Source organism: Bombina bombina, chromosome 2 (genome assembly GCF_027579735.1).
Source record: "Bombina bombina isolate aBomBom1 chromosome 2, aBomBom1.pri, whole genome shotgun sequence".
NCBI classification, from domain to species: domain Eukaryota; kingdom Metazoa; phylum Chordata; class Amphibia; order Anura; family Bombinatoridae; genus Bombina; species Bombina bombina.
In genome coordinates this window covers 1,292,532,803-1,292,559,217 of record NC_069500.1, presented here as the reverse complement: position 1 = coordinate 1,292,559,217, position 26,415 = coordinate 1,292,532,803, and the positions used below count along the sequence as shown (strand labels likewise).

The 26,415-nt window shown below is 39.9% G+C and overlaps 1 protein-coding gene across 1 annotated transcript in view; it reads right to left on the bottom strand.

Moving 5' to 3' along the window:
* The window catches only part of FBXL5 (F-box and leucine rich repeat protein 5), a 257,885-nt gene extending 237,972 nt beyond the window's left edge, over positions 1–19,913 (bottom strand). The window contains 4 exon segments of the mRNA XM_053704125.1: positions 9,257–9,340; positions 9,342–9,461; positions 9,463–9,477; positions 19,714–19,913. Coding sequence (XP_053560100.1) covers positions 9,257–9,340; positions 9,342–9,461; positions 9,463–9,477; positions 19,714–19,797 — 303 coding nt within the window. The 5' untranslated portion in view covers positions 19,798–19,913.
* Positions 19,914–26,415: the final 6,502 nt, after the last annotated feature.

Below are 26,415 nucleotides of genomic sequence, written 5' to 3'. Positions count from 1 at the left end.
TTGAATAACTTCCAAAATACTTAATTGTGGGTATCTCTGGAATCTCAAATTCTAGATAACACTCCTTTGGGTGTTCTCTGTTGGACTCCAAGAATTTTAAGATCAGTCCAAACCCATACAAACCCTCTTATAAATGAAACACTTAATACATGGGATAAACTGATACATTGGTACAAACACATTGCAAGTGAATTTTCGCCTCTTACCCCATTACTAAACAAAAAATTATATTCGGGATTGCCCTCATATCAACCTCGGCTTATCAAAGATACACCCTCTTACCTACCAATATATCTAACAACGAAAGGAGGGCTATTTAAAACACAACAAGAGTTGCAGAGGGAGATGGGACCACCGTTTGATACATGGTTTTTATATCTACAAGTTAGGCATTTTATTCAAACACACCCTAACAAAAAACTTGTTGAAAAAAAAAAGAAAAAAAAAATTGTTGAGAACATTCACCCCATTTTGAGAATATTTGCCTTCTACCCAATACCCCCAAACATCTGATATCTCTATCTTACAAAATGCTACGAATACCACAATTAGACAAGTACCCTACATTTAAAAAACAATGGGAAACTGAACTAAACATTCTTTCTGACACAGATTGGAAAAAGTGTTACATCTCTACTAAAAAAACATCCATATCAGCAATAGCAGAAACTATAAAGTTCTGTCGAGGTGGTACCTTACACCATCACGTCTCCATCAGATCTACCCGGCAGCCTCACCAAATTGTTGGAGGCAATGCGGAGGACGAGGTACTCCATCACATATCTGGTAGTCATGCCCTAAACTAAAACCCTTTTGGGACCAAATCCAGCAAGTGATTAACCAGAAACTAAACCTACACATAATTTTAAACTCCCAAATGATCTTGTTAAATATTCTACCCCAATTAAAATGTCAATACCAAACAAACTTGTTCCAAATATTAATAAACAGTGCTAAAAGATTGATCCCTCGCTTTTGGAAAAGTCCTCAAATACCTACCTTGGCTCAATGGTATAAGGAGACAGAATATAGACTTTCTCTAGAAGAAATATATCATTGTTATTATAACTAATCCGACCACTTTCTTAATATACTTCTATACTGGAAAGAAGATCTGAATTAAATGTTTTGAATTCAAATTCCATTTGACCTATTTCTTCATAAATCAATGTTATATTCAGAGAGATAATAAAGAAGCACTGAGAGAGTTACATCTCACTCCAAACAAAAACAATAACAGAATTTATGCTTACCTGATAAATTACTTTCTCCAACGGTGTGTCCGGTCCACGGCGTCATCCTTACTTTTGGGATATCTCTTCCCCAACAGGAAATGGCAAAGAGTCCCAGCAAAGCTGGCCATATAGTCCCTCCTAGGCTCCGACCGACGGACAGGAGGAAATATATATAGGAGAAACCATATGGTACCGTGGTGACTGTAGTTAGAGAAAATAATTCATCAGACCTGATTAAAAAACCAGGGCGGGCCGTGGACCGGACACACCGTTGGAGAAAGTAATTTATCAGGTAAGCATAAATTCTGTTTTCTCCAACATTGGTGTGTCCGGTCCACGGCGTCATCCTTACTTGTGGGAACCAATACCAAAGCTTTAGGACACGGATGAAGGGAGGGAGCAAATCAGGTCACCTAAATGGAAGGCACCACGGCTTGCAAAACCTTTCTCCCAAAAATAGCCTCCGAAGAAGCAAAAGTATCAAATTTGTAAAATTTGGCAAAAGTGTGCAGTGAAGACCAAGTCGCTGCCTTACATATTTGGTCAACAGAAGCCTCGTTCTTGAAGGCCCATGTGGAAGCCACAGCCCTAGTGGAGTGAGCTGTGATTCTTTCAGGAGGCTGCCGTCCGGCAGTCTCATAAGCCAATCGGATAATGCATTTAAGCCAAAAGGAAAGAGGTAGAAGTCGCTTTTTGACCTCTCCTTTTACCAGAATAAACAACAAACAAGGAAGAAGTTTGTCTGAAATCTTTTGTAGCCTCTAAATAGAATTTCCTTCTTTGAAACTGGATTCGGACATAAAGAAGGAACAACTATCTCCTGGTTAATATTTTTGTTAGAAACAACCTTAGGAAGAAAACCAGGCTTAGTACGCAAAACCACCTTATCTGCATGGAACACCAGATAGGGTGGAGAACACTGCAGAGCAGATAACTCTGAAACTCTTCTAGCAGAAGAAATTGCAACCAAAAACAAAACTTACCAAGATAGTAACTTAATATCTATGGAATGTAAAGGTTCAAACGGAACCCCTTGAAGAACTGAAAGAACTAGATTTAGACTCCAGGGAGGAGTCAAAGGTCTGTAAACCAGAGCCTGAACAAATGCTTGAACATCTGGTACAGCTGCCAGTCTTTTGTGTAGTAAGACAGATAAAGCAGAGATCTGTCCCTTTAGAGAACTTGCAGATAATCCTTTCTCCAAACCTTCTTGTAGAAAGGAGAGAATCTTAGGAATTTTTATCTTATTCCATGGGAATCCTTTGGATTCACACCAACAGATATATCTTTTCCATATTTTATGGTAAATCTTTCTAGTTACCGGTTTTCTGGCCTGAACCAGAGTATCTATCACAGAATCTGAAAACCCACGCTTCGATAGAATCAAGCGTTCAATCTCCAAGCCGTCAGCTGGAGGGAGACCAGATTTGGATGTTCGAATGGACCCTGAACAAGAAGGTCCTGTCTCAAAGGTAGCTTCCATGGTGGAACCGATGACATATTCACCAGGTCTGCATACCAAGTCCTGCGTGGCCACGCAGGAGCTATCAAGATCACCGAGGCCCTCTCCTGATTGATCCTGGCTACCAGCCTGGGAATGAAAGGAAACGGTGGAAATACATAAGCTAGGTTGAAGGTCCAAGGTGCTACTAGTGCATCTACTAGAGTCGCCTTGGGATCCCTGGATCTGGACCCGTAGCAAGGAACCTTGAAGTTCTGACGAGACGCCATCAGATCCATGCCTGGAATGCCCCATAATTGGGTTATTTGGGCAAAGATCTCCGGGTGGAGTTCCCACTCCCCCGGATGGAATGTCTGACGACTCAGAAAATCCGCCTCCCAGTTTTCCACACCTGGGATGTGGATCGCAGACAGGTGGCAGGAGTGATCCTCCGCCCATTGAATTATTTTGGTCACTTCTTTCATCGCCAGGGAACTCCTTGTTCCCCCCTGATGATTGATATACACAACGGTCGTCATGTTGTCTGATTGGAACCTTATGAATCTGGCCTTTGCTAGTTGAGGCCAAGCCCTGAGAGCATTGAATACCGCTCTCAGTTCCAGAATGTTTATCGGGAGAAGAGACTCTTCCCGAGACCATAGACCCTGAGCTTTCAGGGATTCCCAGACCGCGCCCCAGCCCACTAGACTGGCGTCGGTCGTGACAATGACCCACTCTGGTCTGCGGAAGCTCATTCCCTGGGACAGATGGTCCAGGGTCAGCCACCAACGGAGTGAATCTCTGGTCTTCTGATCTACTTGAATCATTGGAGACAAGTCTGTATAATCCCCATTCCACTGTTTGAGCATGCACAGTTGTAATGGTCTTAGATGAATTCGTGCAAAAGGAACTATGTCCATTGCTGCAACCATCAACCCTACTACTTCCATGCACTGCGCTATGGAAGGACGAGGAACAGAATGAAGAGCTTGACAAGAGCTTAGAAGTTTTGATTTTCTGACCTCTGTCAGAAAAATCCTCATTTCTAAGGAATCTAATTATTGTTCCCAAGAAGGGAACTCTTGTCGACGGAGACAGAGAACTTTTTTCTATGTTCACCTTCCATCCGTGTGATCTGAGAAAGGCCAGAACAATGTTTGTATGAGCCTTTGCTTTTGACAGGGACGACGCTTGTATTAGAATGTCGTCCAAGTAAGGTACTACTGCAATGCCCCTCGGTCTTAGAACCGCTAGAAGGGACCCTAGCACCTTTGTGAAAATCCTTGGAGCAGTGGCTAACCCGAATGGGAGGGCCACAAACTGGTAATGCTTGTCCAGAAAAGCGAACCTTAGGAACTGATGATGTTCTTTGTGGAGAGGAATATGTAGGTACGCATCCTTTAGATCCACGGTAGTCATAAATTGACTTTCCTGGATAGTGGGTAGAATCGTTCGAATGGTTTCCATCTTGAACGATGGTACCCTGAGAAATTTGTTTAGGATCTTCAAATCCAAAATTGGTCTGAAAGTTCCCTCTTATTTGGGAACTACGAACAGATTGGAATAAAATCCCATTCCTTGTTCCTTTATTGGAACTGGGTGTAACACTCCCATCTTTAACAGGTCTTCTACACAATGTAAGAATGCCTGTCTCTTTATTTGGTTTGAGGATAAGTGAGACATGTGGAACCTTCCCCTTGGGGGTAGTTCCTTGAATTCCAGGAGATAACCTTGAGAAACTATTTCTAGCGCCCAGGGATCCTGAACATCTCTTGCCCAAGCCTGAGCAAATTGAGAGTCTGCCCCACACTAGATCCGGTCCCGGATCGGGGGCTACTCCTTCATGCTGTTTTGTTAGCAGCGGCAGGCTTCTTGGCCTGCTTACCCTTGTTCCAGCCTTGCATCGGTTTCCAGGCTGGTTTGGGTTGTCAGGCATTACCCTCTTGCTTAGAGGATGCAGAATTAGAGGCCGGTCCGTTCCTGAAATTGCGAAAGGAACGAAAATTAGACTTATTTTTAGCCTTGAAAGACCTATCTTGTGGAAGGGCGTGGCCCTTTCCCCCAGTGATGTCTGAAATAATCTCTTTCAATTCTGGTCCAAATAGAGTTTTACCTTTGAAAGGGATGTTAACCCCTTAACGACCGAGGACGTGCAGGGTACGTCCTCAAAAAAAAAGGCAGTTAACGCCTGAGAACGTACCCTGCACGTCCTCGGTGTGGAAAGCAGCTGGAAGCGATACCGTTTGCTTCCAGCTGCTTTCCGGTTATTGCAGTGATGCCTCGATATGGAGGCATCCTGCAATAACATTTTGAAGCCATCCGATGTAGAGAGAGCCACTCTGTGGCCCTCTCTGCACCGGAGATCGGTGGCTTCCTTCGTTGGTGGGTGGGAGCATTACCGGGAGGCGGGTGGCGGCCATCGATGGCCCTGGAGATGTGGAGGGGGGCGGGATCGTGGGCGGGGATGCCCGGGGGCGCGCACGGACGGGAGCGTGCACGGGGAGGGAGCGGGTGGGAACCGCTACACTACAGAAAAAGGTGCAATCAGTTTAAAATAAGTGAAAAAAAAAAAAAAACGATCAATGAGGTGGTTGGGGTTTGTGGTGGTGGTGGGGTTTGGGGAAGCTACACTACAGAAAAAAAAAAAAACTAAGAAAAAAAAGCACTTTTTTGTGTAAGCTGGGTACTGGCAGACAGCTGCCAGTACCCAAGATGGCCCCAATAAGGCAGATAGGGAAGGTTACAGAGCTGTTTTGGGGGGGGGATCAGGGAGGTTGGAGGCTAAGGGGGGTCCTATACAGCAGAATAATTATTTAAAAAAAAAAAAAAAAAACCTAAACCCCCCAAAAAGCTTTTATTTTAGTACTGGCAGACTTTCTGCCAGTACTTAAGATGGTGGGGACAATTGTGGGGTGGGGGAGGGAAGGGAGCTGTTTGGGAGGGATCAGGGGGTGGGATGTGTCAGGTGGGAGGCTGATCTCTACACTAAAGCTAAAATTAACCCTGCAAGCTCCCTACAAACTTCCTAATTAACCCCTTCACTGCTAGCCATAATAAACGTGTGATGCGCAGCAGCATTTTGCGGCCTTCTAATTACCAGAAAGCAACGCCAAAGTCATATATATCTGCTATTTCTGAACAAAGGGGATCCCAGAGAAGCATTTACAACCATTTGTGCCATAATTGCACAAGCTGTTTGTAAATGATTTCAGTGAGAAACCTAAAATTGTGAAAAATGTAACGTTTTTTTTTTTTTATTTGATCGCATTTGGCGGTGAAATGGTGGCATGAAATATACCAAAATGGGCCTAGATCATTACTTTGGGTTGTCTACTACACTACACTAAAGCTAAAATTAACCATACAAGCTCCCTACAAGCTCCCTAATTAACCCCTGCACTGCTGGGCATAATACACGTGTGGTGCGCAGCGGCATTTAGCGGCCTTCTAATTACCAAAAAGCAATGCCAAAGCCATATATGTCTGCTATTTCTGAACAAAGGGGATCCCAGAGAAGCATTTACAACCATTTGTGCCATAATTGCACAAGCTGTTTGTAAATAATTTCAGTGAGAAACCGAAAGTTTGTGAAAAAATTTGTGAAAAAGTGAACGATATTTTGTATTTGATCGCATTTGGCGGTGAAATGGTGGCATGAAATATACCAAAATTGGCCTAGATTAATACTTTGGGATGTCTTCTAAAAAAAAAATATATACATGTCAATTGATATTCAGGGATTCCTGAAAGATATTAGTGTTCCAATGTAACTAGCGCTAATTTTGAAAAAAAGTAGTTTGGTAATAGCAAAATGCTACTTGTATTTATGGCCCTATAGCTTTCAAAAAAAGCAAAGAACATGTAAATATTAGGTATTTCTAAACTCAGGACAAAATTTAGAAACTATTTAGCATGGTTTTTTTTTGGTGGTTGTAGATGTGTAACAGATTTTGGGGGTCAAAGTTAAAAAAAGTGTGTTTTTTTTCCATTTTTTCCTCATATTTTATAAATTTTTTTATAGTAAATTATAAGATATGATGAAAATAATGGTATTTTTAGAAAGTTAATTTAATGGCGAGAAAAACGGTATATAATATGTGTGGGTACAGTAAATGAGTAAGAGGGAAATTACAGCTAAACACAAACACCGCAAAAATGTAAAAATAGCCTTGGTCCCAAACGGACAGAAAATGGAAAAGTGCTGTGGTCATTAAGGGGTTAAACAATTTTGTCTTGGATGACACATCCGCTGACCAAGACTTTAGCCAAAGCGCTCTGCGCGCCACGATAGCAAACCCTGAATTTTTCGCCGCTAATCTAGCTAATTGCAAAGTGGCATCTAAAATAAAAGAGTTAGCCAATTTAAGTGCGTGAACTCTGTCCATAACCTCCTCATATGGAGTCTCTCTACTGAGCGACTTTTCTAGTTCCTCGAACCAGAACCAAGCTGCTGTATTGACAGGAACAATGCACGAAATGGGTTGTAGAAGGTAACCTTGCTGTACAAAAATCTTTTTAAGCAAACCTTCCAATTTTTTATCCATAGGATCTTTGAAAGCACAACTATCTTCGATAGGAATAGTAGTGCGTGTGTTTAGAGTAGAAACTGCCCCCTCGACCTTAGGGACTGTCTGCCATAAGTCCTTTCTGGGGTCGACCATAGGAAATAATTTCTTAAATTATTTTTCCCACTCCTTATTTACTATGTCCGCCACCCGCTTGGGTATAGGAAAAGCGTCGGGGTGCACCGGAACCTCTAGGAACTTGTCCATCTTGCATAATTTCTCTGGAATTACCAAGTTGTCACAATCATCCAGAGTAGATAACACCTCCTTAAGCAGTGCGCGGAGATGTTCTAATTTAAATGTCACAACATCAGGTTCAGCTTGTTGAGAAATTTTTCCTGAATCTGAAATTTCTCCATCAGACAAAACCTCCCTCATGGCCCCTTGAGATTGGTGTGAGGGTATGTCAGAACAGTTATCATCAGCGTCCTCTTGCTCTTCAGTGTTTAAAACAGAGCAATCGCGCTTTCTCTGATAAGTAGGCATTTTGGATAAAATATTTGCTATGGAGTTATCCATTACAGCCGTTAATTGTTGCATGGTAATAAGTATTGGCGCACTAGATGTACTAGGGGCCTCCTGCGTGGGCAAAACTGGTGTAGACACAGTAGGAGATGATGTAGTATCATGTTTACTCCCCTCATCTGAGGAATCATCTTGGGCAATTTCATTATCTGTGGCAGTACTGTCCTTACTTTGTTTGGACGATATGGCACAATTATCACATAAATTTAAATGGGGAGACACATTGGCTTTCATACATATAGAACATAGCTTATCTGAAGGTACAGACATGTTAAACAGGCTTAAACTTGTCAACAAAGCACAAAAAAACGTTTTAAAACAAAACCGTTACTGTCTCTTTAAATTTTAAACAGAAAACACTTTATTACTGAATATGTGAAAAAGTATGAAGGAATTGTTCAAAAATTACCAAAATTTCACCACAGTGTCTTAAAGCATTAATAGTATTGCACACCAAATTTCAGAGCTTTAACCCTTAAAATAACGGAACCGGAGCCGTTTATAAATTTAACCCCTATACAGTCCCAGCTATAGTCTTTGCTGAGACCCAACCAAGCCCAGAGGGGAATACGATACCAAGTGACGCCTTCTAGAAGCTTTTCCAGCAATTTTTAGATCCTCACACATGCATCTGCATGCCCTGCTCTCAAAAAACAACTGCGCAGTAATGGCGCGAAAATGAGGCTCAGTCTACAACTAGGAAGGCCCCCTGACTGGAAAAGGTGTCTAACATAGTGCCTGCCGTTTAATAAACGTTCCCCAAGTTTATAAATGCAAATTGTCAGCATAAATATGAATTTAAAAAAAAAAATAAAAAAAAAAAAAAAAAACACCAAAAAACTCTTAACCATCTCCGTGGAGATGTTGCCTGTGCAACGGCAAAGAGAATGACTGGGGTGGGCGGAGCCTAGGAGGGACTATATGGCCAGCTTTGCTGGGACTCTCTGCCATTTCCTGTTGGGGAAGAGATATCCCACAAGTAAGGATGACGCCGTGGACCGGACACACCAATGTTGGAGAAATAAGCGCTCTTCCCTTTCTTACACTCTCTTACCCCCCCCATTTAGTCCTTTAACATCTCACTCATCATGATAATATTTACTGTGTAAGTTTTGATGTACAAGCAGACCACATTGTTACTTATAGATATACCAAACTACAATTTACCAATCTTGTCATGAAGTGAAATGCTACTCTTAAGTTTTACTGTGTACTATAAGTGTATTTGAAAATAACAAAAATTATTTAAATAAAAAAAAAACAAAAAAAAAAACCTTTAGACTTGGCTATTATTCTATAGCAACACAAAAATGTATTTCATTTACTGTATTTAAGATGGCTACAGCTCTTTACTTACACAAACTACTCCCTGCATAACTAGCTGGGGTTCTTATTTTAACGGAACACAGCTGACAATTATAGTGCATATGTCAATACAAACTAGACAGAATGAAAAAAAGTCAACATGTTACAAAATGTAATAGCTCAACCTTTATATTCTTCATCGCCTTCTCAAATAAAACAAGCATTTCTGACAGTTTGTTGTCTGAATGCACATTGTACACGGTCTGACTAGCGTTGCTGAAGTAAGCCAATAATGTACTCATTTTCGATCTGCTCATGCATTTTGAATTCATTGAATGTTTCATACAAGGGATTGCAGTTAAAGCACGGAAGTTCATTATTGTTGGAAAAAATTGGTCTTGGAAAGCTGCGTTTATAAAAAAAAAAAAAAAAAAAAAAAAAAAAAAAAAAAAAAAAAAAAAAAAAGGAGAGTTTAACAACTAGCACTAACATACACTTTACATACACATACACCACATGTCACAGGAGTACACTCCATAATCTTTTAATGGACAAACATCCGGCTGTTTCCCCCCCCCCCCAATCAGCCTTCCGGCCAATTTTAGGTTAACATAATCCAGTAATAAAAATATTAATGTTTTCTTGCTTCAAATTATCATTAAATACACGCTACATTATGCAGTTAAAGGGACAGTCTAGGCCAAAATAAACTTTCATGATTCAGATAGAGCATGTAATTTTAAACAATTTTCCAATTTAACTTTTATCACCAATTTTACTTTGTTCTCTTGGTATTCTTAGTTGAAAGGCTTAACCCTAGGAGGTTCATAGGCTAATTTCTTAGACTCTTGAAGCCCACCTCTTTCACTAGAGGGGGTTAGTTCACGTATTTCATATAGATAACACTGCTTGTGCATGAGAAGTTATCTGGGAGCAGGCACTGATTGGCTAGGACTGCAAGTCTGTCAAAAGAACTGAAAAAAAAAGGGGCAGTTTGCAGAGGCTTAGATAAAAGATAATCACAGAAGTTAAAAAGTATATTATAACTGTGTTGGTTATGCAAAACTGGGTATGGGTAATAAAGGGGATTATCTATCTTTTAAAACAATAAAAAATTCTGGTGTAGACTGTCCCTTAAATTTGTGCTTTGGATAGCATAAAATGTTATAATATTACAAAGTATTTCACTGTCCCACCCAGCTAACAACATTTTCTGGTGAGCACTGCACTCTATGCTTTTATATTACCTTTAACGACAAAGGACGTACGGGGTACGTACTACAAAAACTGTCACTTAATGACCAAGGACGTACCATGTACGTCCTCAGGGTTTTCAAGCAGTGGAAGTGATCCTGATCGCTTCAAGGCGCTTTCATGGTATTGCAGGGATGCCTTGATATTGAGGCATCCTGCAATACCATTTTTTTACCCACCAATGCTGAGAGAGCCACTCTGTGGCCCTCTCGGCATCAGCCAGCATTGGTTGCCGATCGTTGGTGCATGGGAGCCATAGCCGGGAGGCGGCCCATCGTTGGGCAAGATCCGTTTCCTGCCTCAGTGAAGTGTGCGCGCAACATTTACAATAATGCCTGACAAAATGTATGGGAAGGAGGGAGAGGAGAAAGAGAGGGGGCAGCTACACTACAATAGGTTGGGGGCTAAATGGGGATCCAAACACTGCAGTATCAATTAATAAAAAAAAAAAAAAAAAAATATACCGGTAAAATATATATATATATAAGATATTATATATATATATATATATATATATATATATATATATATATATATATATATATATATATCCCAAGTCAGAACATTCAGTGATCTGAGATGTCATCGCAGAAAATGCAGCATGTCTGCAGAAAGAATGGGACACATGCAGGAACTGTCAGCGATTTAACTTTGCAGCACTGCTCCCACATGTAGGCTATTCTTTTCAAACAGAGCTGTGGCTCTGGCTGCATTGTGTACGTTTTTCTTAACACAGTGCATTCAGAGCAAAGTGCTGTTTGAAGTGAGCAGTCAAATAATGCAGTAGAGCTGCAAAACAGCAGTGTATTAATTGTTGACTGGCTCTCAGGAATTTTTCCAAACCCGCCCCCCCCTAGCCTTTCCCAGTCTGCAAAGCTGTTTTTTTTCTGATGTAAGATGTAAGTATGAGCAATGCACCTTTTTTAATACTACACTTCTATGTTAGATAAAGAGAAAAAGGAAACAATTTTATTCAAGGGACATTTTTTAAAAAAAAAATTTTGTCTGCAGCTAATTTGCAATGGCATTTTCTACTACTGCACTATATTATAAAACTTTAAAAATGGCTTTATTCTACGGTTTAACCAACACATTGCAATTGTACTGGTGCTTTATTTTAACTGCCTAATTTTAAAATTGAATTTTATTTAAAAATGACCCTGCAGAAACATTTCACTAAAAAAAATCTCATCGCAGAAAGTAAAAAAAAGTTCTGCCTCTGGGTATAATACACATACATACATACATACACACAGGGAGTGCAGAATTATTAGGCAAGTTGTATTTTTGAGGATTAATTTTATTATTGAACAACAACCATGTTCTCAATGAACCCAAAAAACTCATTAATATCAAAGCTGAATATTTTTGGAAGTAGTTTTTAGTTTTAGCTATTTTAGGGGGGATATCTGTGTGTGCAGGTGACTATTACTGTGCATAATTATTAGGTAACTTAACAAAAAACAAATATATACCCATTCAAATTATTTATTTTTACCAGTGAAACCAATATAACATCTCAACATTCACAAATATACATTTCTGACATTCAAAAACAAAACAAAAAACTAATCAGTGACCAATATAGCCACCTTTCTTTGCAAGGACAACTCAAAAGCCTGCCATCCATGGATTCTGTCAGTGTTTTGATCTGTTCACCATCAACATTGCGTGCGAGCTAGCAACCACAGCCTCCCAGACACTGTTCAGAGAGGTGTACTGTTTTCCCTCCTTGTAAATCTCACATTTGATGATGGACCACAGGTTCTAAATGGGGTTCAGATCAGGTGAACAAGGAGGCCATGTCATTAGATTTTCACTTTATACCCTTTCTTGCCAGCCACGCTGTGGAGTACTTGGACGCGTGTGATGGAGCATTGTCCTGCATGAAAATCATGTTTTTCTTGAAGGATGCAGACTTCTTCCTGTACCACTGCTTGAAGAAGGTGTCTTCCAGAAACTGGCAGTAGGACGGGGAGTTGAGCTTGACTCCATCCTCAACCCGAAAAGGCCCCACAAGCTCATCTTGATGATACCAGCCCAAACCAGTACTCCACCTCCACCTTGCTGGCGTCTGAGTCGGACTGGAGCTCTCTGCCCTTTACCAATCCAGCCACGGGCCCATCCATCTGGCCCATCAAGACTCACTCTCATTTCATCAGTCCATAAAACCTTAGAAAATTCAGTCTCGAGATATTTCTTGGCCCAGTCTTGACGTTTCCAGCTTGTGTGTCTTGTTCAGTGGTGGTCGTCTTTCAGCCTTTCTTACCTTGGCCATGTCTCTGAGTATTGCACACCTTGTGCTTTTGGGCACTCCAGTGATGTTGCAGCTCTGAAATATGGCCAAACTGGTGGCAAGTGGCATCTTGGCAGCTGCTACGCTTGACTTTTCTCAGTTCATGGGCAGTTATTTTGCGCCTTGGCTTTTCCACCACGCTTCTTGCGACCTGTTGACTATTTTGAATGAAACGCTTGATTGTTCGATGATCACGCTTCAGAAGCTTTGCAATTTTAAGAGTGCTGCATCCCTCTGCAAGATATCTCACTATTTTTGACTTTTCTGAGCCTGGTCAAGTCCTTCTTTTGACCCATTTTGCCAAAGGAAAGGAGTTGCCTAATAATTATGCACACCTGATATAGGATGTTGATGTCATTAGACCACAGCCCCTTCTCATTACAGAGATGCACAATCATCTATATGCTTAATTGGTAGTAGGCTTTCGAGCCTATACAGCTTGGGAGTAAGGACAACAGCATAAAGAGGATGATGTGGTCAAAATACTCATTTGCCTAATAATTCTGCACTCCCTGTATATATATATATATATAAAAATGTTTTATTATTAATTATTATTTTAAGGAGGGGAGTCCAACTCCCAGAAGCTCTCTTATATCCTAGTAGGCAATACTAATATAATGCAAGATAAAATTGCAGTGGTATAGACCAGGTACTCTAGTATCAATGTAAGCTGGGTATAGAGGCCTGCCATAGCCTGTCTAGTATGAATCTGTAGATATGTAAATGGAAGTCAGTTGTGAAAGTAGATAATACAGTATATCAAAACATAAGTCAAATAAAACCTCTTACACAGGTATATAGAACTGTAATAAACTGCCTCAGGTGTGTAATTAACAAAGATTTCTGATGGTTGGGGGGAGACTTGTGATAATAGGCTATAATGTAGAGAGGAAATCAAGCTCCTGTGTTACTTTCTGTAAATGTGTTCACTTGCTATATAGTGGGACACTCACAAACCATGATTGACCAATAGCAGGCGATAGGGGCTTCTGTAAGGGTTAGCAGCCCCAGGATATATGGATCTAGAATAGCCTATGGGTGTATTTGGTCGCTCTAGGGCTGCTATAAAGAAAAGATTAATTAGTTTACATAAGAAACTCTATAATGAGATGATGTAGTTGCTATATTGCTAGAATAGTAATTATTGCCTCAGATATAAATGGCTAGTTATTGGCATACGCCAGAGCATATGAGGTATCCGTGTAACAAATAGTGATGCACCGAAATGGAAATTCTGGACCGAAACCGAATCCGAAAATCCGGGGAAGCACTTGGCCGAAAACCGAAACTGATACCGAAAATGTATTTTTTCAATTAAATTTTTTTAGTTTTTTTTTTTTTTGCATAATTAGAGCCAATAAAAAAAATCCCACACTTTTATTGAAAGTAACACACTAAAATTGGGACAAAAATATCTTAAAACAATAATATGCTACACAATAATTTTTACCAAGAAAAAAAAAAAACAGGCAAACAATAATGCCATTTTCGGCCAAAATGTTTCTGCGACCAAAATTTTGGTGTATCCCTACTTAAAACAATTATAAATATCAATATACTGTATTATTCTTCATTTAGTTCTATGTAACAGAATCATATTTGAACAGGTTTTTTTTTTTTACTAATTATCCAAAAGTATAGTCCTAGAAAACTCATTATATGCAGAACAGAAAGTCAAGTAATAAACTTAAACAGCAGCTCTAGGCTAGCATCAAATTTGAAACATGCTACACAATAATTTTACCGAAAATAACAGGCTAAAAAAACGAAAACCGAAATAGCCAAAAATGCCATTTTTGGCCGAAACTTTCTGCGGCCGAAATTTCGGTGCATCCCTAGTAACAAACAAATAAGCCAAGAATATTCATACAGCCCTAAATGTGTTGGGAGACCTATGGACTTTGGCTATGTGAGTATGAAAACATAAGAAAATAAGTTTCTACACTGTATAGTAATCCTAGTGTTCTATTGTGATATAGAAGCCATGTATTGGTACATTATCTGTCTCATATGTAATAAAAAATAAACATGTCTTAATTGAGAGGTATTAGACACTGAATGTTAGATATAATATAAACCACAGCCTAACAATGCATGCAATTATAAAGCCCATATCCCTATCCTCAGGAGGAGGAATCTGAACATTAATATAGTAGGAAAAATTAACAGAGATCTAAACACAACATCTCATAACATATTACCAGCAAGTTATTTCAGACTTGAGTCCTCATCAACGCTAAGTTTACAAAAGAAACTGTTAAAACTATTGTATATGATATATCAGTTAAATAAGTTATGCAGAAAGCTCCTGTGGGAGATATTAGCCATGGGACATAGGTTTTCTAAATGGCTGTCCTCCATTAGGTAGCTATACTGTTTACCCCACACCTAATCTAACGTAAATGAAGATGTTCCAAATTACACCTCTGCGGGTATAGACAATTGGCGGATTCTTATGTGGATCTCCAGGAGCAAAGCATGCATCCTCAGCAAGCCAGAGGCTCAATTCAAGCCGTTTCAGTCGCATTTGGTTGCGGTTAATTTCTGTGCACTGTAGGCTGCCCAGCCCGACAAACTTGCAAGCCTGTTCCGACTGCGCCTTACTGAAGCTGTCCTTAAAAGGGACAGTCTAGTCAAAATTAAACCTTTCATGATTCAGATAGGGCATTGCAATTTTAAACAACCTTTCAAATTACTTCTATTATCTAATTTGCTCAATTCTTTAGATATCCTTTGTTGAAGAAATAGCAATGCACATGTGTGAGCCAATCACACAAGGGCTCTAGGTGCAGCAACCAATCAGCAGCTACTGAGCATATCTAGATATGCTTTTCAGCAAGTGATATCAAGAGAATGAAGCAAATTAGATAATAGAAGCAAATTAGAAAGTTGTTTAAAATGAAATGATCTTTCTAAATCACTAAAAAAAATTGGCTCTCATGTCCCTTTAAAGAGTCGGCCACATCTCCCCACTTTGTGCTCGGAAGCCAGACCAGATTTACAAATGAGCAAGTAGCGTAAGAATTGCGCATGCGCATTCCATAGCAATTAGTTCAGAGCACGGGAGCGTGCAGGTCCTATTTCACATGGGGCGCATGGTGAGCTGATGATTGGCTAAAACTTATGTCAATCAAAGCTGCCCCTGTGAAAAATTTAGAGAGGCTGATTATTACAGTGTACCATTACTGAAATAAAATCAAAGTTACTAAGTGAAAAGATGATTTTTTTTTTTTTTTTTTTTTTTTAATATAAGCATATCAATGTGCTTGTTAAAGTGAATGTAAAGTCACCCCTATTGCTTAATGCAATATTGTTAAGCTATTCAAATAAGGGGGGAGTTTAATTCATCGATTTTTAACAAGCTTAGCAATAAATCCAAATTATACCTTTTAAACTCTATTTTTATGCCGCGCTGGCCTCCGCCCGCCATGTTGTCCCTCATTATTGGAATGGAATGACAGCTACTCTAGCTAATCCGCGTTTCCCCCCCAGGGGGTTCAAACCCTTTTTCGATACGTCATGCGCTTCTTCAGCGCATGCGTTTTGAAAATGTTATCCTATACCAGAAGCAATGCGTGTTCATAGAACGCGCATGCGCTTCTGCAAAAAATTATATGTGAGCAATTATTTAGGCTAAAGAGCAAAGATGGGTGTAATTCATGTTTTGTTTGAATTAATGAATTTAATAATTGATGGGTATCTGGTTTAGGATCGAGATTAGGCATGAATGAGGAGGCATCACTGAAATTATGCGCATGCTCAGAAAAAAAAAGCTGAATGGGTGCGCGCTTCACACATACGTATAGAGCGGTTGGGACTGCTCTATACGTCACATGTGAAGAACAAGGAAGTGCCGGGTGGGAGGAGGAAGATATAAAGAGGAAAAAAGTAAGTAATTCAAATATATAAACAATCTTAATTTTTCTAAAAAAATAAACATAGCAGTTATGATACTGATGGGTAAAACAGTAATTAGGAGGCAGCTGATGTAAAAAAATGTACATTCACTTTAAGGTAAGAGCTTCTACAATATGTTTAACAATAGATACGAATTTACCATCACTTTAAGATAAGTGCAAAAATGATCAACTATTGTGCAATCTGATCTGCAGTCACCTCTTTAAGGGGAATGAGACTGTCTCCATAAAAGAATATAACTCCCAATGATAAGTGCAAGATTATCAAGTATTGTGCTTTACTTATGACATAGTGTGGCAGTCTGATCTGCAGTCAATTTTGGGAACGAGACTGTAAGAAAACGCGCTGTGGTACCTAGAGTTCAGTTGATACTGCGGTCCAATTTTCTTTCTGCTCATTTATTTATATATTTCACATGCTATGTATATGTGTGCATATATATGCATGATTTAAGCTGGTTGATGACTAGTTAAAGGCACACTGTACCCAAAAAAATTATTTTTGTGATTCAGATTGAGCATGAAATTTTAAGCAACTTTCTAATTTACTCCTATTATCAAATTGTCTTCATTCTCTTGGTATCTTTATTTGAAATGCAAGAATGTAAGTTTAGATGCCGGCCCATTTTTGGTGAACAACCTGGGTTGTCCTTGCTGATTGGTGGATACATTCATCCACCAATAAAAAAAGTGCTGTCCAGAGTACTGAAACAAAAAAAAAAAAAAGCTTAGATGCCTTCTTCAAATAATGATAGCAAGAGAACGAAGAAAAATTGATAATAGGAGTAAATTAGAAAGTTGCTTAAAATTGCATGCTCTATCTGAATTACAAAAGAAAAAATGTGGGTTCAGTGTCCCTTTAATCAAATATATGGTTCTTTAGTATCAGTGCAGATACAGGTCATTTAACAGTCATACATACACACACACAAAACACGAAAGGGGACAGCAGTCTCAGGCTGGACCGGGTACACATCCCATGACCCTGCACAGCCCTGGGTGCAAAGACAGCACTCTCAGGAAGCTGCACCGTCCACAGAGCCACAGGCAGTTAACCCTAGACAGGTCTGGGTGCACGTCCCAAATGGGTAAATTACAAAAAATATATACGATAATATAGCACACAGAAAAAGTCCAGCACTCACTTACAAGCTCACAACTAAGATAAAAAGTAACAATGGAAGAGTTAGTTACCGCATCTGGCCAAATGGGACAAGCCCAGGTATCACGTCAAGGTCTCTTCCAAAACCTGGGTCCCTAAACAGCCACACAATGCAGGCTCACAGTCAAACAAACTGGGAAAATATGAAGGGTGCGCAGGCTTATGTAATGTCCCCAGACATATACAAAACACGGAAGGGGACAGCACTCTCAGGCCGGACCGGGTACACATCACATGACCCTGCAACATGCACAGCCCTGGGTGCAAAGACAGCACTCTCAGGAAGCTGCACCGTCCACAAAGCCACAGGCAGTTAACCCATTTGGGACATGCACCCAGACCTGTCTGGGGTTAACTGCCTGTGGCTCTGTGGACGGTGCAGCTTCCCGAGAGTGCTGTCTTTGCACCCAGACTGTGCATGTTGCAGGGTCATGTGATGTGTACCCGGTCCGGCCTGAGAGTGCTGTCCCCTTTCGTGTTTTGTATATGTGTACCTGGTCCGGCCTGAGAGTGCTGTCCCCTTTCGGGTTTTGTATATGTGTACCTGGTCCGGCCTGAGAGTGCTGTCCCCTTTCGTGTTTTGTATACGTCTGGGGAGATTACATAAGCCTGCGCACCCCTTCATTTTTCACATTTGTTTGACTGTGAGCCTGCATTGTTTGGCTGTTTAGGGACCCAGGTTTTGGAAGAGACCTTGACGTGGTACCTGGGCTTGTCCCATTTGGCCAAATGCGGTAACTAACAATTCCATTGTTACTTTTTATCTTAGTTGTGAGCGAGTGCTGGACTTTGTCTGTGTGCTAGATTATATATATATATATATATATATATATATACACACACACATATATACACATATATAATTTTACTTTATGCAGTGCTGCAAAATATATTTAAATTAAAACGACACCTTTAAGATCTGCATAAAAATTAAAAATACAACATCAAAATATGTAATAAAAAAATAAAAAATAAAAAAAAAAAAAAGACACTTAAGATCATTAAGGTACAAAGGTTTAGCTTTTAAAAAAAAATACACACACACATAAACATAACATGTGTCATTGTTTAAAAATATTTTTCAGGTGCCTAATATAAAGCAAAATTGGTTCAGACTGTATGGTTCCATGTCAACTATTACAAAATGCTGCAGAAAAATATGTACAATCCTTTAAAAACAAAAATTGATACACAGACCACACTGGAAAACCAAGGCTTTTTTAATTTGTAGTTATGTTCATAACTGCAGCACAACTGTGAGTAAATAATTTTAAACATAGGTGTCAGACATGCATTTCTCTAAGATACAGGTAGGAATGTTACATAGTAAATAAATTATAAGAAGAGGAACAGTAAGTAATATTTTTGAAGCCATAAAATAAAGAGAGCTTGGAAAATCTATTAATTTTTCTATAAAATATGTAGGCAATGATTACCAGTGTCAATGTGGATTACACACTCACTTTATATTATGATGCATATACGAAATGCTTTCTGAATACCTTAACTGATTACCTAGAGCCATGTCATTAAACACGAGGATTTGCATCAATAATACCAATATTTAATAGTATTAGAAGGTTGCTAAAAGGACAGTAAGGTGGTGAACTCAGGAATCCACAATACATTAAGGTGTGTTAAACTTGTGTAATAAGGTGTGTTAAACTTGTGTAATAGCAATAGTAGGGAGGAGTAAAACCGTATGTTTAGAGAACAAATAATTATAATCTCGTATAATCTAAATAGTGTCAGTAGCTGTGCGTTTGATTCACTAAAACTCACCAGCCTCTCAATTCCTTATGGCGAACTGGTTACATAAAATAACAACCAGCGAAGCAGGAAAGAAATGAGACGTGAATCACCCTGTAAAAGAAAGGTCTTTCACAAAAGCATTAACCATTTAGTAGCCAGGAAGTAATGTCTTATCGGCCAATTATATAATTCGCACTGAATCAGCCAACCAGTCCCGCAACGAAAGGCCTATATATCATCCGCAAGTACAAAATTCACCTTTTCAGAGTAGCGTCCAACCAACTGTTTCATCCGCCAGTGCGGGGCCGTGAACACGTCCACTTCATCCGGGAAAGGCGCCATCTCGACCTCTCCATAAAGCGATCGTTGCACAGGTATAAAAGCTGCCACCAGGCTTACACCAAACGTCAATAAACAACAACCCTCCTCCTCATAACAACTGCGCAACTACGGCCTAAGGAACCAATACGCATGCGCTGCTTTCTCCGAGCGTGTGCCTATCAGACAGAAACAAGCATGCGCAGAACTGACTTCAATTTCGTAAGGCCCTTTTACCCAGTACGCATGTACGTATTTGCTGCTTGGTTAGATCATGATGATGAGGTAGTTTATGGATTCGCATCGTGCAATGACTTCACCAGGACACAGACTGCTTCGTCATTGTAACTAGCTATTTGGTTATTTTTGGGAGCGCTGAACTGGATGTTTTTAGTTATTAATAAAATAAAGATTGGTTAAAGGGACATGCAACCCAATTTTTTTTTCTTTCATGATTTAGAAAGAACATGCGGTTTTAAACAATTTTCCAATTTATTTCTATTATGTCATTTGCTTCATTCTCTTGATATCCTTTGCTGAAAAGCATAACTAGATAGGCTCAGTAGCTGCTGATTGGTGGTTGCACGATACCTCATGTGATTGGATCACCATTGTGCATTGCCATTTCTTCAACTAAAGATATCCAAAGAATGAAGGAAATTAGATAATAGAAGTAAATTGGAATGTTGTTTAAAATGATATTCTCTATCAGAATCATGAAAGATTCATTTTGGGTTTAGTGTACCTTTTAACTTGCAGCCCATTGTTGTTTACGTATCATTTAGGCGGTGGAGCATCATGCTGAATTAGCGTTGGTACGTTTTTTTTTTAATATTATGTTATTTGTAGAGCGCCAACAGATTCTGCAGCGCATTGTATGTAAGGTAACATTGATAGGGATCACCTCTCTGCCAATCCCAGGTTTCCTCTTGCCTCCAGAATTAAAGTGAATGTAAATTTAGATGATCGGTGCCCGTTTTTTAATAATTCTATTAAAAACAAGGACACTTTAATTCATCAAAATTTGAATTTCACTAGTTTTCTTCAAATACTTACCTTTTAATCTTCACAGCCGCTCCAGCGATTGCCCAGGCCGTCGGAAGCCTCTTCATATGTCAGAAATTACAAATCCGGCTTCCTCCAATCACAGCTCCCCCCCCCTCCCCCGGGGGGAATCTTGACCTGAGGCAGCGCCGTGATAGGAGGAAGACGGGTTCGTCATTTTGGACGAGGGCTTGCGACGGGCAGAGGAAGCCCTGCAGCGGATGTCAGGATTAAAAGGTAAGTATTTGAAGAAAACAAGTGGAATGTAAATTTTGATGAATTAAAGTGCCCTTGTTTTTAATAGGATTATTAAAAAACGGGCACTGATTCATCTAAATTTACATTCACTTTAAAAACACAATTCTGACTCTGACATACAAAGGCCCTCACCTGCACTGATCCCCCCTACATTTTAGACCTTTTCTCCAGATACTCTCCCTCCCGCCCTCATTGCTCTGCTTACATCCTACTCCTCTCTTGTTACCCCCACATATTCCCATCTACAGGACTTCTCTAGACTGACTCCTATCTTGTGGAAATCTCTGCCTCGCTCCATAAGACTCTCCCTTAGTTTTGAAAGTTTCAAGTGCTTCCTAAAGACTCTACTGTTCAGGGATGCATACAATCTACACTAAACTTTCCTAACCCCAGTTCTTCTCCTCCTTTGATATCCCCTTGAACCCTCTCAGCATGTAAGCCAATGAGCCCAGCTTTTTGCAGATCAAAAGAACTGACTACAACAGTGCAACTCTCGGCAGGACCCTCTACCTATTTGATCCCTATAAATGTTAGCTTGTATACCAGCCTATGTTTATAACGCTTCAGAATCTGTTGGCACTCTACAAATAACTGATAATAATAATCAAGTGAGTAGAGGGCCCTGCCAAGAGTTGCACTGGTGTGGTCAGCTCTTATGATCTGCAAACAGCTTGGCTCATAGGCTTACATGCTAAGGGGGTTTAAGGGGATAATAAAGGTGGAGAGGATCTGGGGTTAGGAAAGTTTAGTAGGGCTGCAACAACTAATCAGTAAGTTTGATCATAAAAATAGTTGTCAACAAATCTCATTATCAATTAGGTGGTCAGCGATTAGTTGGTCAGTTGCACAGCACCAGCTGCTTTAATCTGATGATCTAATGCAACTAAGATTGTGCAAAAAAAATTGAATTTATTTATTTTTTTAATCTTTTTTCTATCCGATTAATCGGACAATAATCATCCGATTAATTGGATAGAAAAAAAAATAATAAATAAAAATGTTTGCACAATACCATGTGCAGGAGTTCATCTGATTGAAGCAGCTGGTGCTGTGCAATTAACCAACTAATCGCTGACCACCTAATTGATAATTAGATTCTTTGACAACTATTTTTATGACCAATCTTACCGATTAGTTGTTGCAGCCCTAAAGTTTAGTGTAGTTTATATGCATCCCTGAACAGTAGAGTCTTTAGGGAGCGATTGAAACTTTCAAAACTAGGGGAGAGTCTTGTGGAGCGAGGCAGAGTTCCACAAGATAGGGGCCAGTCTGGAGAGGTCCTGTAGGTGGGAAAGTGAGGAGGTAACAAAAGAGGAGGAGGTCATGAGTGGAGCAAAGGGGATGGGAGGGATATCATCTGGAGACAAGGTCTGATATATAGGGGGGTAGCAGTTCAGTTGAGGGCCTTGTATGTCAGAATTTTGTGTTTAAATCTGGAAGCTAGAGGAAGCCAGTGAAGGGATTGGCAGAGAGATGTAGCAGATGAAGAGCGATGTGTAAGGAAGATAAGCCTGTCAGAGGCATTCATTATGGATTGTAAAGGAGCTGGACTGCAACTAGGGAGGCCAGAGAGGATGGAGTTGCAGTAGTCAAGGCGGGAAATGATGAGAGAGTGGATTAAAATCTTAGTTGTGTCTTATGTAAGGAAATGTTAAATTTTAGAGATGTTTTTAAGGTGAAAGCGGCAGTAATTGGCCGAAGACTAAATGTAAGGAGTCAAAGAAAGATCTGTGTCAAGTGTGACCACAATCATAGAGTAGAGATATGTAAAAAGAACAAGGAGCACTTCCAAAGCGTTATATAAAACTTAGCTTTTATATTCATCCAGAATAAAAACACAGTGATATGTCAAACAGCAGCACAGTCGGAGCATTGGTAGGGGAATCCCCTGGACCTGCTACACGTTTCGGCCTTGTGTCCGTAATCGTAGCATACAGTCCTCTGTCTAGTCTGGCCTTTAAAAGCATTAAAACATTCTCATTGGCTGAGAATTATAGGGGAAGCTCCTATCATTGTTCCTAGACACTATGTCCTAGATTTAGAGTTCGGCGGTAGCCGTCAAAACCAGCGTTAGAGGCTCCTAACGCTGGTTTTGGCCGCCCGCTGGTATTTGGAGTCAGTGATTAAAGGGGTCTAACGCTCACTTTGCAGCCGCGACTTTTCCATACCGCAGATCCCCCTACGCCATTTGCGTAGCCTATCTTTTCAATGGGATCTTTCTAACGCTGGTATTTAGAGTCGTTTCTGCAGTGAGCGTTAGAGCTCTAACGACAAGATTCCAGCCGCCTGAAAAAAGCAGGAGTTAAGAGCTTTCTGGCTAACGCCGGTTTATAAAGCTCTTAACTACTGTACCCTAAAGTACACTAACACCCATAAACTACCTATGTACCCCTAAACCGAGCTCCCCCCACATCGCCGCCACTCGATTAAAAATTTTAACCCCTAATCTTCCGACCGCCACCTACGTTATACTTATGTACCCCTAATCTGCTGCCCCTAACCCCGCCGACCCCTATATTACATTTATTAACCCCTAATCTGCCCCCCACAACATCGCCGCCAGCTACTTACAATAATTAACCCCTCATCTTCCGACCGCAAAGCGCCGCCACCTACGTTATCCCTATGTACCCCTAATCTGCTGCCCCTAACACCGCCGACCCCTATATTATATTTATTAACCCCTAATCTGCCCCCCTCAACGTCGCCGACACCTACCTACACTTATTAACCCCTAATCTGCCGAGCGGACCTGAGCGCTACTATAATAAAGTTATTAACCCCGAATCCGCCTCACTAACCCTATCATAAATAGTATTAACCCCTAATCTGCCCTCCCTAACATCGCCGACACCTACCTTTAATTATTAACCCCTAATCTGACGACCGGAGCTCACCGCTATTCTAATAAATGTATTAACCCCTAAAGCTAAGTCTAACCCTAACACTAACACCCCCCTAACTTAAATATAATTTTAATCTAACGAAATAAATTAACTCTTATTAAATAAATTAATCCTATTTAAAGCTAAATACTTACCTGTAAAATAAACCCTAATATAGCTACAATATAAATTATAATTATATTATAGCTATTTTAGGATTAATATTTATTTTACAGGCAACTTGGTATTTATTTTAACTAGGTACAATAGCTATTAAATAGTTAAGAACTATTTAATAGTTACCTAGTTAAAATAATAACAAATTTACCTGTAAAATAAATCCTAACCTAAGATATAATTAAACCTAACACTACCCTATCAATAAAATAATTAAATAAACTACCTACAATTACCTACAATTAACCTAACACTACACTATCAATAAATTAAATAAACACAATTGCTACAAATAAATACAATTAAATAAACTAGCTAAAGTACAAAAAATAAAAAAGAACTAAGTTACAGAAAATAATAAAATATTTACAAGCATAAGAATAACATTACAACAATTTTAAACTAATTACACCTACTCTAAGCCCCCTAATAAAATAACAAAGCCCCCCAAAATAATAAATTCCCTACCCTATTCTAAATTAAAAAAGTTACAAGCTCTTTTACCTTACCAGCCCTGAACAGGGCCCTTTGCGGGGCATGCCCCAAGAAGTTCAGCTCTTTTGCCTGTAAAAAAAAACATACAATACCCCCCCCCCCAACATTACAACCCACCACCCACATACCCCTAATCTAACCCAAACCCCCCTTAAATAAACCTAACACTAATCCCCTGAAGATCTTCCTACCTTGTCTTCACCATCCAGGTATCACCGATCCGTCCTGGCTCCAAGATCTTCATCCAACCCAAGCGGGGGTTGGCGATCCATAATCTGGTGCTGAAGAGGTCCAGAAGAGGCTCCAAAGTCTTCATCCTATCCGGCAAGAAGAGGACATCCGGACCGGCAACCATCTTGATCCAAGCGGCATCTTCTATCTTCATCCGATGACGACCGGCTCCATCCTGAAGACCTCCACCGCGGACCCATCTTCTTCCGGCGACGGCCAACTGCAGAATGACGGTTCCTTTAAGGGACGTCATCCAAGATGGCGTCCCTCGAATTCCGATTGGCTGATAGGATTCTATCAGCCAATCGGAATTAAGGTAGGAATATTCTGATTGGCTGATGGAATCAGCCAATCAGAATCAAGTTCAATCCGATTGGCTGATCCAATCAGCCAATCAGATTGAGCTCGCATTCTATTGGCTGATCGGAACAGCCAATAGGTAGTTTATTTAATTATTTTATTGATAGGGTAGTGTTAGGTTTAATTATATCTTAGGTTAGGATTTATTTTACAGGTAAATTTGTTATTATTTTAACTAGGTAACTATTAAATAGTTCTTAACTATTTAATAGCTATTGTACCTAGTTAAAATAAATACCAAGTTGCCTGTAAAATAAATATTAATCCTAAAATAGCTATAATATAATTATAATTTATATTGTAGCTATATTAGGGTTTATTTTACAGGTAAGTATTTAGCTTTAAATAGGATTAATTTATTTAATAAGAGTTAATTTATTTCGTTAGATTAAAATTATATTTAAGTTAGGGGGGTGTTAGTGTTAGGGTTAGACTTAGCTTTAGGGGTTAATACATTTATTAGAATAGCGGTGAGCTCCGGTCGTCAGATTAGGGGTTAATAATTGAAGGTAGGTGTCGGCGATGTTAGGGAGGGCAGATTAGGGGTTAATACTATTTATGATAGGGTTAGTGAGGCGGATTCGGGGTTAATAACTTTATTATAGTAGCGCTCAGGTCCGCTCGGCAGATTAGGGGTTAATAAGTGTAGGTAGGTGTCGGCGACGTTGTGGGGGGCAGATTAGGGGTTAATAAATATAACATAGGGGTCGGCGATGTTAGGGCAGCAGATTAGGGGTACATAGGGATAACGTAGGTTGCGGCGGTTTACGGAGCGGAAGATTAGGGGTTAATAATAATATGCAGGGGTCAGCGATAGCGGGAGTGGCAGATTAGGGGTTAATAAGTGTAAGGTTAGGGGTGCTTAGACTCGGGGTACATGTTAGAGTGTTAGGTGCAGACGTAGGAAGTGTTTCCCCATAGGAAACAATGGGGCTGCGTTAGGAGCTGAACACTGCTTTTTTGCAGGTGTTAGGTTTTTTTTTCAGCTCAAACAGTCCCATTGTTTCCTATGGGGGAATCGTGCACGAGCACGTTTTTGATGCCGGCCGCGTCCGTAAGCAACTCTGGTATCGAGAGTTGCATTTGCGGTAAAAATGCCCTACGCTCCTTTTTTGGAGCCTAACGCAGCATTTGTTTTAACTCTCGATACCAGAGTTAAATTTATGGTGCGGCCAGAAAAAAGCCCGCGGAG